At 45.1% G+C, this 20,714-nt stretch overlaps 1 protein-coding gene across 1 annotated transcript in view; it reads left to right on the top strand.

Annotated features, from left to right (window-relative positions):
- The window catches only part of LOC139366648 (vasoactive intestinal peptide receptor 1b), a 319,811-nt gene that overhangs the window by 131,050 nt on the left and 168,047 nt on the right, over positions 1-20,714 (top strand). The window contains exon 4 of the mRNA XM_071104323.1: positions 743-843. Coding sequence (XP_070960424.1) covers positions 743-843 — 101 coding nt within the window. The remainder of the gene's footprint in view (positions 1-742; positions 844-20,714) is intronic.

Here is a 20,714-nt window from a genome sequence, read left to right as displayed (position 1 = left end):
AGGTAACCTCTACCCGTATCCTGTGTTCTCTAGGTAACCTCTACCTGTATAGTGTTTTATAGGTAACCTCTACCTGTATCCTGTGGTCTCCCCTTAACCTCTACCTGTATCCTGTGTTCCCTACTTAACCTCTACCTGTATCCGGTGTTATCTAGGTAACATCTACTTGTATAGTGTTTTATAGGTAACCTCTACCTGTATCCTGTGTTCCCTACTTAACCTCTACCTGTATCCTGTGTTCTCCCCTTAACCTCTACCTGTATCCTGTGTTCTCCCCTTAACCTCTACCTGTATCCTGTGTTCTCTAGGTAACCTCTACCTGTATCCTGTGCTCTCCCCTTAACCTCTACCTGTATCCTGTGTTCTCCCCTTAACCTCTACCTGTATCCTGTGTTCTCTAGGTAACCTCTACCTGTATCCTGTGTTCTCTAGGTAACATCTACCTGTATCCTGTGTTCCCTACTTAACCTCTACCTGTATCCTGTGTTCTCTAGGTAACATCTACCTGTACCCTGTGTTCTCTAGGTAACCTCTACCTGTATCATGTGTTCTCTAGGTAACCTCTACCTGTATCATGTGTTCTCTAGGTAACCTCTACCTGTATCCTGTGTTCTCTAGGTAACCTCTACCTGTATCATGTGTTCTCTAGGTAACATCTACCTGTATCCTGTGTTCTCAAGGTAACCTCTACCTGTATCCTGTGTTCTCAAGGTAACCTCTACCTGTATTATGTGTTCCCTAGGTAACCTGTCTAAGACATGTACCTCAGAGGGTTGGACTGAAATGCACCCACTGGACATCGCCCTGAACTGTGGTTATAACGCCAACAACACTGGAGATGACGTGAGTACAGCTCCCCCCCATGCCTCCTGTCATATTGTGTGGCACTTACTGAATAATGATGTGTGTCTGAATGTTAGTGCTCAGCACTTAGTGCTTTTTGAGGTCGGTTCGATTTCATTGATTCATTTGTTTTTTACATTAAACAAACTATGCATTATGTGAGTTGAATGCTGTTCCGGAGGGTTGAAGCATGCATGAGAGCACCAGCTGTTCCGGAAGACTGTGTGATCACGCTCTCCGCAGCCGATGTGAGCAAGACCTTTAAATAGGTCAACATTCACAAGGCCGCGGGGCCAGATGGATTACCAGGACGTGTACTCCGAGCATGTGTGGACCAACTGACAAGTGTCTTCACCTACATTTTCAACGTCTCCCTGACCGAATCTGTAATGCCTACATGTTTCAAGCAGACCACCATAGTCCCTGTGCCCAAGGAAAATAAGGTAACCTGTCTAAATGACTACCGCCCCGTAGCACTCACGTCGGTGGCCATGAAGTGCTCATCATCCCAGAAACCCTAGACCTACTCCAATTCACATACCGCCCCAACAGATCTACAGATGACGCAACCTCAATCGCACTCCATGCTGCCCTTTCACACCTGGACAAATATGAACACACTGAATGCTATTCATTGACTACAGCTCAGAGTTCAACACCATAGTGCCCACAAAGCTCATCACTAAGTTAAAGACTCTGGACTAAACACCTTTCTCTACAACTGGATCCTGGACTTCCTGACGGGCCGCCCCCAGGTGGTAAGGGTAGGCAACAACACCTCCACCACACTGATGCTCAACACTGAGGCCCCTCAGGGGTGCGTGCTTAGTCCCGTCCTGTACTCCCTGTTCACCCACCACTGCATAGCCAAGCACGACTCCAACATCATCAATAAGTTTGCTGATGACACAACAACAATGAGACAGCCTATAGAGAGACCTGGCAGTGTAGTGCCAGAACAACAACCTCTCTTTCAATGTGAGCAAGACAAAGGAGCTGATCGTAGACTACAGGACAAGGCAGGCCCCCATTTACATCGACTGGGTTGTAGTGGAGCGGGTCGAGAGTTTCAAGATCCTTGGTGTCCAAATCACCAATGAAATATCATGGTCCAAACACACCAAGACAGTCGTGAAGAGGGCTCGACAACACCTTTCCCCCCTCAGGAGAATGAAAAGATTTTGCATGGGTCCCCAGATCCTCAAAAAGTGCTTCAGCTGCCCCATCGAGAGCATTCTCTGCCGAGCAGTTGCCATACCAGGCAGTGATGCAACTGCTCGGCATCTGCCCGTAAGGCACTACAGAGTGTATGTAGTGCGTCCAGCCCAGTACATCACTGGGGCCAAGCTTCCTACCATATACAGTGGGGCAAAAAAGTATTTAGTCAGCCACCAATTGTGCAAGTTCTCCCACTTAAAAAGATGAGAGGCCTATTTTCATCATAGGTACACTTCAACTATGACAGACAAAATGAGAAGAAAAAAAATCCAGAAAATCATATTGTAGGATTTTTAATGAATTTATTTGCAAATTATGGTGGAAAATAAGTATTTGGTCAATAACAAAAGTTCGGCTTGTCACCAAAGCACTCACAAACGTCTACAGATGCACAATCGAGAGCATCCTGTCGGGCTGTATCACCGCCTGGTACGGCAACTGCTCCGCCCACAACCGTAAGGCTCTCCAGAGGGTAGTGAGGTCTGCACAACGCATCACCGGGGGCAAACTACCTGCCCTCCAGGACACCTATACCACCCGATGTCACAGGAAGGCCATAAAGATCATCAAGGACAACAACCACCCGAGCCACTGCCTGTTCACCCCGCTATCATCCAGAAGGCGAGGTCAGTACAGGTGCATCAAAACTGGGACCGAGAGACTGAAAAACAGCTTCTATCTCAAGGCCATCAGACTGTTAAACAGCCACCACTAACATTGAGTAGTTGCTGCCAACACACTGACTCAACTCCAGCCACTTTAATAATGGGAATTGATGGGAAATTATGTAAAATATATCACTAGCCACTTTAAACAATGCTACCTAATATAATGTTTACATACCCTACATTATTCATCTCATATGTATATGTATATACTGTACTCTATATCATATACTGCCACTTTAACTATGCCACTTTGTTTACATACTCATCTCATATGCATATACTGCACTCAATACCATCTACTGTATCTTGCCTATGCCGCTTTGTACCATCATCACTCATTCATATATCTTTATGTACATATTCTTTATCCCCTTACACTTGTGTCTATAAGGTAGTAGTTTTGAAATTGTTAGCTAGATTACTTGTTGGTTATTACTGCATTGTCGGAACTAGAAGCACAAGCATTTCGCTACACTCGCATTAACATCTGCTAACCATGTGTATGTGACAAATAAAATTTGATTTGATTTGATTTGATTTAGAGCAGTGATGTTTTGGGGCTGTTGCTGGGCAACACGGACTTTCAACTCCCTCCAAAGATTTTCTATGGGGTTGAGATCTGGAGACTGGCTAGGCCACTCCAGGACCTTGAAATGCTTCTTACGAAGCCACTCCTTCGTTGCCCGGGCGGTGTGTTTGGGATCATTGTCATGCGGAAAGACCCAGCCACATTTCATCTTCAATGCCCTTGATGATGGAAGGAGGTTTTCACTCAAAATCTCACGATACATGGCCCCATTCATTCTTCCCTTTACACGGGTCAGTTGTCCTGGTCCCTTTGCAGAAAAACAGCCCCAAAGCATGATGTTTCCACCCCCATGCTTCACAGTAGGTATGGTGTTCTTTGGATGCAACTCAGCATTTTTTGTCCTCCAAACACGACGAGTTGAGTTTTTACCAAAAAGTTCTATTTTGGTTTCATCTGACCATATGACATTCTCCCAATCTTCGTCTGGATCATCCAAATGCTCTCTAGCAAACTTCAGACGGGCCTGGACATGTACTGGCTTAAGCAGGGGGACACGTCTGGCACTGCAGGATTTGAGTCCCTGGCGGCGTAGTGTGTTACTGATGGTAGGCTTTGTTACTTTGGTCCCAGCTCTCTGCAGGTCATTCACTATGTCCCCCTGTGTGGTTCTGGGATTTTTGCTCACCGTTCTTGTGATCATTTTGACCCCACTGGGTGAGATCTTGCGTGGAACCCCAGATCGAGTGAGATTATCAGTGGTCTTGTATGTCTTCCATTTCCTAATAATTGCTCCCACAGTTGATTTCTTCAAACCAAGCTGCTTACCTATTGCAGATTCAGTCTTCCCAGGCTAGTGCAGGTCTACAATTTGGTTTCTGGTGTCCTTTGACAGCTCTTTGGTCTTGGCCATAGTGGAGTTTGGAGTGTGACTGTTTGAGGTTGTGGACAGGTGTCTTTTATACTGATAACAAGTTCAAACAGGTGCCATTAATACAGATAATGAGTGGAGGACAGAGGAGCCTCTTAAAGAAGAAGTTACAGGTCTGTGAGAGCCAGAAATCTTGCTTGTTTGTAGGTGACCAAATACTTATTTTCCACCATAATTTGCAAATAAATTCATAAAAAATTCTACAATGTGATTTTCTGGAGAAAATAATGTGTCTTTGTTTGTCTGTCATAGTTGAAGTGTACCTATGATGAAAATTACAGCACTCTCTCATCTTTTTAAGTGGGAGAACTTGCACAATTGGTGGCTGACTAAATACTTTTTTGCCCCAATGTATACTCGGTGGAAGGCCCAAAGAGAAAGTCCCAAAAATGTCAAAGATTCCAGTCACCCTAGTCACAGACTGTTCTCTCTGCTACCACATGGCAAGCGGTACCGGAGCGCCAAGTCTAGGACCAAAATTCTCCCCCCAAGTCATACTACTGTCAGACTGCTGGAAAATGTATCAAATGGCCACCCGGACTATTTACATTGACACGGCCCCCTACCTTTGTTTTTACACTGTTGCTTCTCGCTGTTTATTAGCTATGCATAGTCACTTTACCCCTAGCTACATGTACAAAATAACTTGACTAACTAACCTGCACATTGACTCGATACCGGTACCCCCTGTATATAGCCTCCACATTGACACTGTACCGGTAACACCCTGTATATAGCCTCCACATTGACTCTGTACCGGTACCCCCTGTATATAGCCTCCACATTGACTCTGTACCGGTACCCCCTGTATATAGCCTCCACATGGACTCTGTACCGGTAACACCCTGTATATAGCCTCCACATTGACTCTGTAGTGGTACCCCCTTATATTGCCTCCACATTGACTCAGTACTGGTAACACCCTGTATATAGCCTCCACATTGACTCAGTACCGGTACCCCCTGTATATAGCCTCCACATGGACTCTGTACCGGTAACACCCTGTATATAGCCTCCACATTGACTCTGTACCTGTAAACCTTGTATATAGCCTCCACATTGACTCTGTACTGTAACACCCTGTATATAGCCTCCATATTGACTCTGTACCGGTAACCCCTGTATATAGCCTCCATATTGACTCTGTACCAGTAACCCCTGTATATAGCCTCCACATTGACTGAGTACCGGTAACACCCTGTATATAGCCTCCATATTGACTCTGTACCGGTAACCCCTGTATATAGCCTCCATATTGACTCTGTACCCCCTGTATATAGCCTCCATATTGGCTCAGTACCCCCTATATATAGCCTCCATATTGACTCCGTACACCCTGTATATAGCCTCCATATTGACTCTGTACCGGTAACCACTGTATATAGCCTCCATATTGACTCTGTACCCCCTGTATATAGACTCTGTACCGGTAACCCCTGTATATAGCCTCCATATTGACTCTGTACACGCTGTATATAGCCTCCACATTGATTCTGTACCGATACACCCTGTATATAGCCTCCACATTGACTCTGTACTGTAACACCCTGTATATTGCCTCCATATTGACTCTGTACCGGTAACCCCTGTATATAGCCTCCATATTGACTCTGTACCCCCTGTATATAGCCTCCATATTGACTCTGTACCCACTGTATATGGCCTCCGTATTGACTCTGTACAACCTGTATATAGCCTCCATATTGACTCTGTACCGGTAACCCCTGTATATAGCCTCCATATTGACTCTGTACCGGTAACCCATGTATAGAGCCTCCATATTGACTCTGTACACCCTGTATGTTGCCTCCACATTGACTCTGTACCGGTAACCCTGTATATAGCCTCCATATTGACTCTGTACACTCTGTATATAACCTCCATATTGACTCAGTACCGGTAACACCCTGTATATAGCCTCCATATTGACTCCGTACAGGTAACCCCTGTATATAGCCTCCATATTGACTCTTTACCGGTAACACCTTGTATATAGCCTCCATATTGACTATGTACCGGTAACCCCTGTATATAGCCTACATATTGACTCTGTACACCCTGTATATAGCCTCCATATTGACTCTGTACCGGTAACCCCTGTATGTTGCCTCCACATTGACTCTGTACCAATAACCCTGTATATAGCCTCCATATTGACTCTGTACCGGTAACTCCTGTATATAGCCTCCATATTGACTCTGTACACCCTGTATATAACCTCCATATTGACTCAGTACCGGTAACACCCTGTATATAGCCTCCATATTGACTCCGTACTGGTAACCCCTGTATATAGCCTCCATATTGACTCTTTACCGGTAACACCCTGTATATAGCCTCCATATTGACTCTGTACCGGTAACCCCTGTATATAGTCTCCACATTGACTCTGTACACCCTGTATATAGCCTCCATATTGACTCTGTACCGGTAACCCTGTATATAGCCTCCATATTGACTCTGTACCCCCTGTATATAGCCTCCATATTGACTCTGTACCGGTAACCCCTGTATATAGCCTCCATATTGACTCTGTACACCCTGTATATAACCTCCATATTGACTCAGTACCGGTAACACCCTGTATATAGCCTCCATATTGACTCCGTACCGGTAACCCCTGTATATAGCCTCCATATTGACTCTTTACCGGTAACACCCTGTATATAGCCTCCATATTGACTCTGTACCGGTAACCCCTGTATATAGTCTCCACATTGACTCTGTACACCCTGTATATAGCCTCCACATTGACTCTGTACACCCTGTATATAGTCTCCACATTGACTCTGTACACCCTGTATATAGCCTCCACATTGACTCTGTACCGGTAACCCTGTATATAGCCTCCATATTGACTCTGTACCCACTGTATATGGCCTCCGTATTGACTCTGTACACCCTGTATATAGCCTCCATATTGACTCTGTACCGGTAACCCCTGTATATAGCCTCCATATTGACTCTGTACCGGTAATCCATGTATAGAGCCTCCATATTGACTCTGTACCCCCTGTATATAGCCTCCATATTGACTCTGTACCAGTAACCCCTGTATATAGCCTCCATATTGACTCTGTACACCCTGTATATAACCTCCATATTGACTCAGTACCGGTGACACCCTGTATATAGCCTCCATATTGACTCCGTACCGGTAACCCCTGTATATAGCCTCCATATTGACTCTTTACCGGTAACACCCTGTATATAGCCTCCATATTGACTCTGTACCGGTAACCCCTGTATATAGTCTCCACATTGACTCTGTACACCCTGTATATAGCCTCCATATTGACTCTGTACCCCCTGTATATAGCCTCCATATTGACTCTGTACCGGTAACCCCTGTATATAGCCTCCATATTGACTCTGTACACCCTGTATATAACCTCCATATTGACTCAGTACCGGTAACACCCTGTATATAGCCTCCATATTGACTCCGTACCGGTAACCCCTGTATATAGCCTCCATATTGACTCTTTACCGGTAACACCCTGTATATAGCCTCCATATTGACTCTGTACCGGTAACCCCTGTATATAGTCTCCACATTGACTCTGTACACCCTGTATATAGCCTCCACATTGACTCTGTACACCCTGTATATAGTCTCCACATTGACTCTGTACACCCTGTATATAGCCTCCACATTGACTCTGTACCGGTAACCCTGTATATAGCCTCCATATTGACTCTGTACCCACTGTATATGGCCTCCGTATTGACTCTGTACACCCTGTATATAGCCTCCATATTGACTCTGTACCGGTAACCCCTGTATATAGCCTCCATATTGACTCTGTACCGGTAATCCATGTATAGAGCCTCCATATTGACTCTGTACCCCCTGTATATAGCCTCCATATTGACTCTGTACCAGTAACCCCTGTATATAGCCTCCATATTGACTCTGTACACCCTGTATATAACCTCCATATTGACTCAGTACCAGTGACACCCTAAATATAGCCTCCATATTGACTCCGTACCGGTAACCCCTGTATATAGCCTCCATATTGACTCTTTACCGGTAACACCCTGTATATAGCCTCCATATTGACTCTGTACCGGTAACCCCTGTATATAGTCTCCACATTGACTCTGTACACCCTGTATATAGCCTCCATATTGACTCTGTACACCCTGTATATAGTCTCCACATTGACTCTGTAACCGGTACCCCCTGTATATAGCCTCCATATTGACTCTGTACCAGTAACCCCTGTATATAGCCTCCATATTGACTCTGTACACCCTGTATATAACCTCCATATTGACTCAGTACCGGTAACACCCTGTATATAGCCTCCATATTGACCCCGTACCGGTAACCCCTGTATATAGCCTCCATATTGACTCTTTACCGGTAACACCCTGTATATAGCCTCCACATTGACTCTGTAACCCCTGTATATAGTCTCCACATTGACTCTGTACACCCTGTATATAGCCTCCACATTGACTCTGTACACCCTGTATATAGTCTCCACATTGACTCTGTACACCCTGTATATAGCCTCCACATTGACTCTGTACCGGTAACCCCTGTATATAGCCTCCACATTGACTCTGTACTGTAACACCCTGTATATAGCCTCCATATCGACTCTGTACCGGTAACCCCTATATATAGCCTCCATTTTGACTCTGTACCCCCTGTATATAGCCTCCATATTGACTCTGTACCCCCTGTATATAGCCTCCATATTGACTCTGTACCGGTAACCCCTGTATATAGCCTCCATATTGACTCTGTACCCCCTGTATATAGCCTCCATATTGACTCTGTACCGGTAACCCCTGTATATAGCCTCCATATTGACTCTGTACCGGTAACCCCTGTATATAGCCTCCATATTGACTCTGTACCACCTGTATATAGCCTCCATATTGACTCTGTACCGGTAACCCCTGTATATAGCCTCCATATTGACTCTGTACCGGTAACCCCTGTATATAGCCTCCATATTGACTCTGTACCGGTAACCCCTGTATATAGCCTCCATATTGACTCTGTACCGGTACCCCCTGTATATAGCCTCCATATTGACTCTGTACCGGTAACCCCTGTATGTTGCCTCCACATTGACTCTGTACCGGTAACCCTGTATATAGCCTCCATATTGACTTTGTACCCCCTGTATATAGCCTTCATATTGACTCTGTACCGGTAACCCCTGTATATAGCCTCCATATTGACTCTGTACACCCTGTATATAACCTCCATATTGACTCAGTACCGGTAACACCCTGTATATAGCCTCCATATTGACTCCGTACCGGTAACCCCTGTATATAGCCTCCATATTGACTCTTTACCGGTAACACCCTGTATATAGCCTCCATATTGACTCTGTACCGGTAACCCCTGTATATAGTCTCCACATTGACTCTGTACACCCTGTATATAGCCTCCATATTGACTCTGTACACCCTGTATATAGTCTCCACATTGACTCTGTACCGGTAACCCTGTATATAGCCTCCATATTGACTCTGTACCCCCTGTATATAGCCTCCATATTGACTCTGTACCGGTAACCCCTGTATATAGCCTCCATATTGACTCTGTACACCCTGTATATAACCTCCATATTGACTCAGTACCGGTAACACCCTGTATATAGCCTCCATATTGACTCCGTACCGGTAACCCCTGTATATAGCCTCCATATTGACTCTTTACCGGTAACACCCTGTATATAGCCTCCATATTGACTCTGTACCGGTAACCCCTGTATATAGTCTCCACATTGACTCTGTACACCCTGTATATAGCCTCCACATTGACTCTGTACACCCTGTATATAGTCTCCACATTGACTCTGTACACCCTGTATATAGCCTCCACATTGACTCTGTACCGGTAACCCTGTATATAGCCTCCATATTGACTCTGTACCCACTGTATATGGCCTCCGTATTGACTCTGTACACCCTGTATATAGCCTCCATATTGACTCTGTACCGGTAACCCCTGTATATAGCCTCCATATTGACTCTGTACCGGTAACCCATGTATAGAGCCTCCATATTGACTCTGTACACCCTGTATATAGCCTCCATATTGACTCTGTACCGGTAACCCCTGTATATAGCCTCCATATTGACTCTGTACACCCTGTATATAACCTCCATATTGACTCAGTACCGGTAACACCCTGTATATAGCCTCCATATTGACTCCGTACCGGTAACCCCTGTATATAGCCTCCATATTGACTCTTTACCGGTAACACCCTGTATATAGCCTCCATATTGACTCTGTACCGGTAACCCCTGTATATAGTCTCCACCATGACTCTGTACACCCTGTATATAGCCTCCATATTGACTCTGTACACCCTGTATATAGTCTCCACATTGACTCAGTACACCCTGTATATAGCCTCCACATTGACTCTGTACCGGTAACCCTGTATATAGCCACCATATTGACTCTGTACCCCCTGTATATAGCCTCCATATTGACTCTTTACCGGTAGCCCCTGTATATAGCCTCCATATTGACTCTGTACCGGTAACCCCTGTATATAGCCTCCATATTGACTCTGTACAACCTGTATATAGCCTCCATATTGACTCTGTACCGGTAACCCCTGTATATAGCCTCCATATTGACTCTGTACACCCTGTATATAACCTCCATATTGACTCAGTACCGGTAACACCCTGTATATAGCCTCCATATTGACTCCGTACCGGTAACCCCTGTATATAGCCTCCATATTGACTCTTTACCGGTAACACCCTGTATATAGCCTCCATATTGACTCTGTACCGGTAACCCCTGTATATAGTCTCCACATTGACTCTGTACACCCTGTATATAGCCTCCACATTGACTCTGTACACCCTGTATATAGTCTCCACATTGACTCTGTACACCCTGTATATAGCCTCCACATTGACTCTGTACCGGTAACCCTGTATATAGCCTCCATATTGACTCTGTACCCACTGTATATGGCCTCCGTATTGACTCTGTACACCCTGTATATAGCCTCCATATTGACTCTGTACCGGTAACCCCTGTATATAGCCTCCATATTGACTCTGTACCGGTAACCCATGTATAGAGCCTCCATATTGACTCGGTACACCCTGTATATAGCCTCCATATTGACTCTGTACCGGTAACCCCTGTATATAGCCTCCATATTGACTCTGTACACCCTGTATATAACCTCCATATTGACTCAGTACCGGTAACACCCTGTATATAGCCTCCATATTGACTCAGTACCGGTAACCCCTGTATATAGCCTCCATATTGACTCTTTACCGGTAACACCCTGTATATAGCCTCCATATTGACTCTGTACCGGTAACCCCTGTATATAGTCTCCACCATGACTCTGTACACCCTGTATATAGCCTCCATATTGACTCTGTACACCCTGTATATAGTCTCCACATTGACTCAGTACACCCTGTATATAGCCTCCACATTGACTCTGTACCGGTAACCCTGTATATAGCCACCATATTGACTCTGTACCCCCTGTATATAGCCTCCATATTGACTCTTTACCGGTAGCCCCTGTATATAGCCTCCATATTGACTCTGTACCGGTAACCCCTGTATATAGCCTCCATATTGACTCTGTACAACCTGTATATAGCCTCCATATTGACTCTGTACCGGTAACCCCTGTATATAGCCTCCATATTGACTCTGTACACCCTGTATATAACCTCCATATTGACTCAGTACCGGTAACACCCTGTATATAGCCTCCATATTGACTCCGTACCGGTAACCCCTGTATATAGCCTCCATATTGACTCTTTACCGGTAACACCCTGTATATAGCCTCCACATTGACTCTGTACCGGTAACCCCTGTATATAGTCTCCACATTGACTCTGTACGCCCTGTATATAGCCTCCACATTGACTCTGTACACCCTGTATATAGTCTCCACATTGACTCTGTACACCCTGTATATAGCCTCCACATTGACTCTGTACCGGTAACCCCTGTATATAGCCTCCATATCGACTCTGTACCGGTAACCCCTATATATAGCCTCCATTTTGACTCTGCACCCCCTGTATATAGCCTCCATATTGACTCTGTACCCCCTGTATATAGCCTCCATATTGACTCTTTACCGGTAACCCCTGTATATAGCCTCCATATTGACTCTGTACCGGTAACCCCTGTATATAGCCTCCATATTGACTCTGTACAACCTGTATATAGCCTCCATATTGACTCTGTACCGGTAACCCCTGTATATAGCCTCCATATTGACTCTGTACCGGTAACCCCTGTATATAGCCTCCATATTGACTCTGTACCGGTAACCCCTGTATATAGCCTCCATATTGACTCTGTACCGGTAACCCCTGTATATAGCCTCCATATTGACTCTGTACCGGTACCCCCTGTATATAGCCTCCATATTGACTCTTTACCGGTAACACCCTGTATATAGCCTCCATATTGACTCTGTACCGGTAACCCCTGTATATAGCCTCCATTTTGACTCTGTACACCCTGTATATAGCCTCCATATTGACTCTGTACCCCCTGTATATAGCCTCCATATTGACTCTGTACCGGTAACCCCTGTATATAGCCTCCATTTTTACTCTGTACCGGTAAACCCTGTATATAGCCTCCATATTGACTCTGTACCGGTACCCCCCTGTATATAGCCTCCACATTGACTCTGTACCGGTAACCCCTGTATATAGCCTCCATATTGACTCTGTACCGGTAACCCCTTTATATAGCTTCCACATTGACTCTGTACCGGTAACCCCTGTATATAGCCTCCATATTGACTCTGTACCGGTACCCCCCTGTATATAGCCTCCACATTGACTCTGTACCGGTAACCCCTGTATATAGCCTCCATATTGACTCTGTACCGGTAACCCCTGTACATAGCCTCCATATTGACTCTGTACCGGTAACCCCTGTATATAGCCTCCATATTGACTCTGTACCGGTAACCCCTGTATATAGCCTCCATATTGACTCTGTACCGGTAACCCCTGTATATAGCCTCCACATTGACTCTGTACACCCTGTATATAGCCTCCACATTGACTCTGTACACCCTGTATATAGTCTCCACATTGACTCTGTAACCCCTGTATATAGCCTCCATATTGACTCTGTACCGGTAACCCCTGTATATAGCCTCCATATTGACTCTGTACCGGTAACCCCTGTATGTTGCCTCCACATTGACTCTGTACCGGTAACCCTGTATATAGCCTCCATATTGACTTTGTACCCCCTGTATATAGCCTCCATATTGACTCTGTACCGGTAACCCCTGTATATAGCCTCCATATTGACTCTGTACCCCCTGTATATAGCCTCCATATTGACTATGTACCCCCTGTATATAGCCTCCATATTGACTCTGTACCGGTAACCCCTGTATATAGCCTCCATATTGACTCTGTACCGGTAACCCCTGTATATAGCCTCCATATTGACTCTGTACCGGTAACCCCTGTATATAGCCTCCAGATTGACTCTGTACCGGTAACCCCTGTATATAGCCTCCATATTGACTCTGTACCGGTAACCCCTGTATATAGCCTCCATATTGACTCTGTACCAGTACCCCCTGTATATAGCCTCCATATTGACTGTGTAACGGTAACCCCTGTATATAGCCTCCATATTGACTCTGTACCGGTAACCCCTGTATATAGCCTCCATATTGACTCTGTACCGGTAACCCCTGTATATAGCCTCCATATTGACTCTGTACCGGTAACCCCTGTATATAGCCTCCATATTGACTCTGTACCGGTAACCCCTGTATATAGCCTCCATATTGACTCTGTACCAGTACCCCCTGTATATAGTCTCCACATTGACTCTGTACCGGTAAAACCTGTATATAGCCTCCACATTGACTCTGTACCGGTAACCCCTGTATATAGCCTCCATATTGACTCTGTACACCCTGTATATAGCCTCCACATTGACTCTGTACCGGTAACCCCTGTATATAGCCTCCACATTGACTCTGTACCGGTAACCCCTGTATATAGCCTCCATATTGACTCTGTACACCCTGTATATAGCCTCCACATAGACTCTGTACCGGTAACCCATGTATAAAGCCTCCATATTGACTCTGTACACCCTGTATATAGCCTCCATATTGACTCTGTACCGGTAACCCCTGTATATAGCCTCCATATTGACTCTTTACCGGTAACCCCTTTATATAGCTTCCACATTGATTCTGTACCGGTAACCCCTGTATATAGCCTCCATATTGACTCTGTACCGGTACCCCCCTGTATATAGCCTCCACATTGACTCTGTACCGGTAACCCCTGTATATAGCCTCCATATTGACTGTACCGGTAACCCCTGTATATAGCCTCCATATTGACTCTGTACCGGTAACCCCTGTATATAGCCTCCATATTGACTCTGTACCGGTAACCCCTGTATATAGCCTCCATATTGACTCTGTACCGGTAACCCCTGTATATAGCCTCCATATTGACTCTGTACCGGTAACCCCTGTATATAGCCTCCATATTGACTCTGTACCGGTAACCCCTGTATATAGCCTCCATATTGACTCTGTACCGGTACCCCCTGTATATAGCCTCCATATTGACTCTTTACCGGTAACACCCTGCATATAGCCTCCATATTGACTCTGTACCGGTAACCCCTGTATATAGCCTCGATTTTGACTCTGTACACCCTGTATATAGCCTCCATATTGACTCTGTACCCCCTGTATATAGCCTCCATATTGACTCTGTACCGGTAACCCCTGTATGTTGCCTCCACATTGATTCTGTACCGGTAACCCTGTATATAGCCTCCATATTGAATCTGTACCCCCTGTATATAGCCTCCATATTGACTCTGTACCGGTAACCCCTGTATATAGCCTCCATATTGACTCTGTACACCCTGTATATAACCTCCATATTGACTCAGTACCGGTAACACCCTGTATATTGACTCTTTACCGGTAACACCCTGTATATAGCCTCCATATTGACTCTGTACCGGTACCCCCTGTATATAGTCTCCACATTGACTCTGTACCGGTAACCCCTGTATATAGCCTCCACATTGACTCTGTACCGGTAACCCCTGTATATAGCCTCCATATTGACTCTGTACACCCTGTATATAGCCTCCACATTGACTCTGTACCGGTAACCCCTGTATATAGCCTCCACATTGACTCTGTACCGGTAACCCCTGTATATAGCCTCCATATTGACTCTGTACCGGTACCCCCTGTATATAGCCTCCATATTGACTCTTTACCGGTAACATCCTGTATATAACCTCCATATTGACTCAGTACCGGTAACCCCTGTATATAGCCTCCATTTTGACTCTGTACACCCTGTATATAGCCTCCATATTGACTCTGTACCCCCTGTATATAGCCTCCATATTGACTCTGTACCGGTAACCCCTGTATGTTGCCTCCACATTGACTATGTACCGGTAACCCTGTATATAGCCTCCATATTGACTCTGTACCCCCTGTATATAGCCTCCATATTGACTCTGTACCGGTAACCCCTGTATATAGCCTCCATATTGACTCTGTACACCCTGTATATAACCTCCATATTGACTCAGTACCGGTAACACCCTGTATATTGACTCTTTACCGGTAACACCCTGTATATAGCCTCCATATTGACTCTGTACTGGTAATCCCTGTATATAGCCTACATATTGACTCTGTACACCTTGTATATAGCCTCCATATTGACTCTGTACCGGTAACCCCTGTATGTTGCCTCCACATTGACTCTGTACCGGTAACCCTGTATATAGCCTCCATATTGACTTTGTACCCCCTGTATATAGCCTCCATATTGACTCTGTACCGGTAACCCCTGTATATAGCCTCCATATTGACTCTGTACACCCTGTATATAACCTCCATATTGACTCAGTACCGGTAACACCCTGTATATAGCTTCCATATTGACTCCGTACCGGAAACCCCTGTATATAGCCTCCATATTGACTCTTTACCGGTAACACCCTGTATATAGCCTCCATATTGACTCTGTACCGGTAACCCCTGTATATAGTCTCCACATTGACTCTGTACACCCTGTATATAGCCTCCATATTGACTCTGTACACCCTGTATATAGTCTCCACATTGACTCTGTACACCCTGTATATAGCCTCCACATTGACTCTGTACCGGTAACCCTGTATATAGCCTCCATATTGACTCTGTACCCCCTGTATATAGCCTCCATATTGACTCTGTACCGGTAACCCCTGTATATAGCCTCCATATTGACTCTGTACACCCTGTATATAACCTCCATATTGACTCAGTACCGGTAACACCCTGTATATAGCCTCCATATTGACTCTGTACCGGTAACCCCTGTATATAGTCTCCACATTGACTCTGTACACCCTGTATATAGCCTCCACATTGACTCTGTACACCCTGTATATAGTCTCCACATTAACTCTGTACACCCTGTATATAGCCTCCACATTGACTCTGTACCGGTAACCCTGTATATAGCCTCCATATTGACTCTGTACCCACTGTATATGGCCTCCGTATTGACTCTGTACACCCTGTATATAGCCTCCATATTGACTCTGTACCGGTAACCCCTGTATATAGCCTCCATATTGACTCTGTACCGGTAACCCATGTATAGAGCCTCCATATTGACTCTGTACACCCTGTATATAGCCTCCATATTGACTCTGTACCGGTAACCCCTGTATATAGCCTCCATATTGACTCTGTACACCCTGTATATAACCTCCATATTGACTCAGTACCGGTAACACCCTGTATATAGCCTCCATATTGACTCCGTACCGGTAACCCCTGTATATAGCATCCATATTGACTCTTTACCGGTAACACCCTGTATATAGCCTCCATATTGACTCTGTACCGGTAACCCCTGTATATAGTCTCCACATTGACTCTGTACACCCTATATATAGCCTCCACATTGACTCTGTACACCCTGTATATAGTCTCCACATTGACTCTGTACACCCTGTATATAGCCTCCACATTGACTCTGTACCGGTAACCCTGTATATAGCCTCCATATTGACTCTTTACCCACTGTATATGGCCTCCGTATTGACTCTGTACACCCTGTATATAGCCTCCATATTGACTCTGTACCGGTAACCCCTGTATATAACCTCCATATTGACTCTGTACCGGTAACCCATGTATATAGCCTCCATATTGACTCTGTACACCCTGTATATAGCCTCCATATTGACTCTGTACCGGTAACCCCTGTATATAGCCTCCATATTGACTCTGTACACCCTGTATATAACCTCCATATTGACTCAGTACCGGTAACACCCTGTATATAGCCTCCATATTGACTCCGTACCGGTAACCCCTGTATATAGCCTCCATATTGACTCTTTACCGGTAACACCCTGTATATAGCCTCCATATTGACTCTGTACCGGTAACCCCTGTATATAGTCTCCACCATGACTCTGTACACCCTGTATATAGCCTCCATATTGACTCTGTACACCCTGTATATAGTCTCCACATTGACTCAGTACACCCTGTATATAGCCTCCACATTGACTCTGTACCGGTAACCCTGTATATAGCCTCCATATTGACTCTGTACCCCCTGTATATAGCCTCCATATTGACTCTGTACCGGTAACCCCTGTATATAGCCTCCATATTGACTCTGTACACCCTGTATATAACCTCCATATTGACTCAGTACCGGTAACACCTTGTATATAGCCTCCATATTGACTCCGTACCGGTAACCCCTGTATATAGCCTCCATATTGACTCTTTACCGGTAACACCCTGTATATAGCCTCCACATTGACTCTGTACCGGTAACCCCTGTATATAGTCTCCACATTGACTCTGTACACCCTGTATATAGTCTCCACATTGACTCTGTACACCCTGTATATAGCCTCCATATTGACTCTGTACCGGTAACCCCTGTATATAGCCTCCACATTGACTCTGTACTTTAACACCCTGTATATAGCCTCCATATCGACTCTGTACCGGTGACCCCTATATATAGCCTCCATTTTGACTCTGTACCCCCTGTATATAGCCTCCATATTGACTCTGTACCCCCTGTATATAGCCTCCATATTGACTCTGTACCGGTAACCCCTGTATATAGCCTCCATATTGACTCTGTACCCCCTGTATATAGCCTCCATATTGACTCTGTACCGGTAACCCCTGTATATAGCCTCCATATTGACTCTGTACCGGTAACCCCTGTATATAGCCTCCATATTGAGTCTGTACCACCTGTATATAGCCTCCATATTGACTCTGTACCGGTAACCCCTGTATATAGCCTCCATATTGACTCTGTACCGGTAACCCCTGTATATAGCCTCCATATTGACTCTGTACACCCTGTATATAACCTCCATATTGACTCAGTACCGGTAACACCCTGTATATAGCCTCCATATTGACTCCGTACCGGTAACCCCTGTATATAGCCTCCATATTGACTCTTTACCGGTAACACCCTGTATATAGCCTCCACATTGACTCTGTACCGGTAACCCCTGTATATAGTCTCCACATTGACTCTGTACACCCTGTATATAGTCTCCACATTGACTCTGTACACCCTGTATATAGCCTCCATATTGACTCTGTACCGGTAACCCCTGTATATAGCCTCCACATTGACTCTGTACTTTAACACCCTGTATATAGCCTCCATATCGACTCTGTACCGGTAACCCCTATATATAGCCTCCATTTTGACTCTGTACCCCCTGTATATAGCCTCCATATTGACTCTGTACCCCCTGTATATAGCCTCCATATTGACTCTGTACCGGTAACCCCTGTATATAGCCTCCATATTGACTCTGTACCGGTAACCCCTGTATATAGCCTCCATATTGATCTGTACCACCTGTATATAGCCTCCATATTGACTCTGTACCGGTAACCCCTGTATATAGCCTCCACATTGACTCTGTACCGGTAACCCCTGTATATAGCCTCCATATTGACTCTGTACCAGTAACCCCTGTATATAGCCTCCATATTGACTCTGTACCGGTAACCCCTGTATATAGCCTCCATATTGACTCTGTACCGGTAACCCCTGTATATAGCCTCCATATTGACTCTGTACCGGTAACCCCTGTATATAGCCTCCATATTGACTCTGTACCGGTAACTCCTGTATATAGCCTCCATATTGACTCTGTACCGGTAACCCCTGTATATAGCCTCCATATTGACTCTGTACCGGTAACCCCTTTATATAGCTTCCACATTGACTCTGTACCGGTAACCCCTGTATATAGCCTCTATATTGACTCTGTACCGGTACCCCCCTGTATATAGCCTCCACATTGACTCTGTACCGGTAACCCCTGTATATAGCCTCCATATTGACTCTGTACCGGTAACCCCTGTATATAGCCTCCATATTGACTCTGTACACCCTGTATATAACCTCCATATTGACTCAGTACCGGTAACACCCTGTATATAGCCTCCATATTGACTCCGTACCGGTAACCCCTGTATATAGCCTCCATATTGACTCTTTACCGTTAACACCCTGTATATAGCCTCCATATTGACTCTGTACCGGTAACCCCTGTATATAGTCTCCACCATGACTCTGTACACCCTGTATATAGCCTCCATATTGACTCTGTACACCCTGTATATAGTCTCCACATTGACTCAGTACACCCTGTATATAGCCTCCACATTGACTCTGTACCGGTAACCCTGTATATAGCCTCCATATTGACTCTGTACCCCCTGTATATAGCCTCCATATTGACTCTGTACCGGTAACCCCTGTATATAGCCTCCATATTGACTCTGTACACCCTGTATATAACCTCCATATTGACTCAGTACCGGTAACACCTTGTATATAGCCTCCATATTGACTCCGTACCGGTAACCCCTGTATATAGCCTCCATATTGACTCTTTACCGGTAACACCCTGTATATAGCCTCCACATTGACTCTGTACCGGTAACCCCTGTATATAGTCTCCACATTGACTCTGTACACCCTGTATATAGTCTCCACATTGACTCTGTACACCCTGTATATAGCCTCCATATTGACTCTGTACCGGTAACCCCTGTATATAGCCTCCACATTGACTCTGTACTTTAACACCCTGTATATAGCCTCCATATCGACTCTGTACCGGTGACCCCTATATATAGCCTCCATTTTGACTCTGTACCCCCTGTATATAGCCTCCATATTGACTCTGTACCCCCTGTATATAGCCTCCATATTGACTCTGTACCGGTAACCCCTGTATATAGCCTCCATATTGACTCTGTACCCCCTGTATATAGCCTCCATATTGACTCTGTACCGGTAACCCCTGTATATAGCCTCCATATTGACTCTGTACCGGTAACCCCTGTATATAGCCTCCATATTGAGTCTGTACCACCTGTATATAGCCTCCATATTGACTCTGTACCGGTAACCCCTGTATATAGCCTCCATATTG

Source organism: Oncorhynchus clarkii, chromosome 15 (genome assembly GCF_045791955.1).
Source record: "Oncorhynchus clarkii lewisi isolate Uvic-CL-2024 chromosome 15, UVic_Ocla_1.0, whole genome shotgun sequence".
Taxonomy (NCBI): Eukaryota; Metazoa; Chordata; class Actinopteri; order Salmoniformes; family Salmonidae; genus Oncorhynchus; species Oncorhynchus clarkii.
The sequence above is the reverse complement of the archived record's forward strand: the minus strand, read 5'-3'. Positions and strand labels throughout refer to the sequence as shown.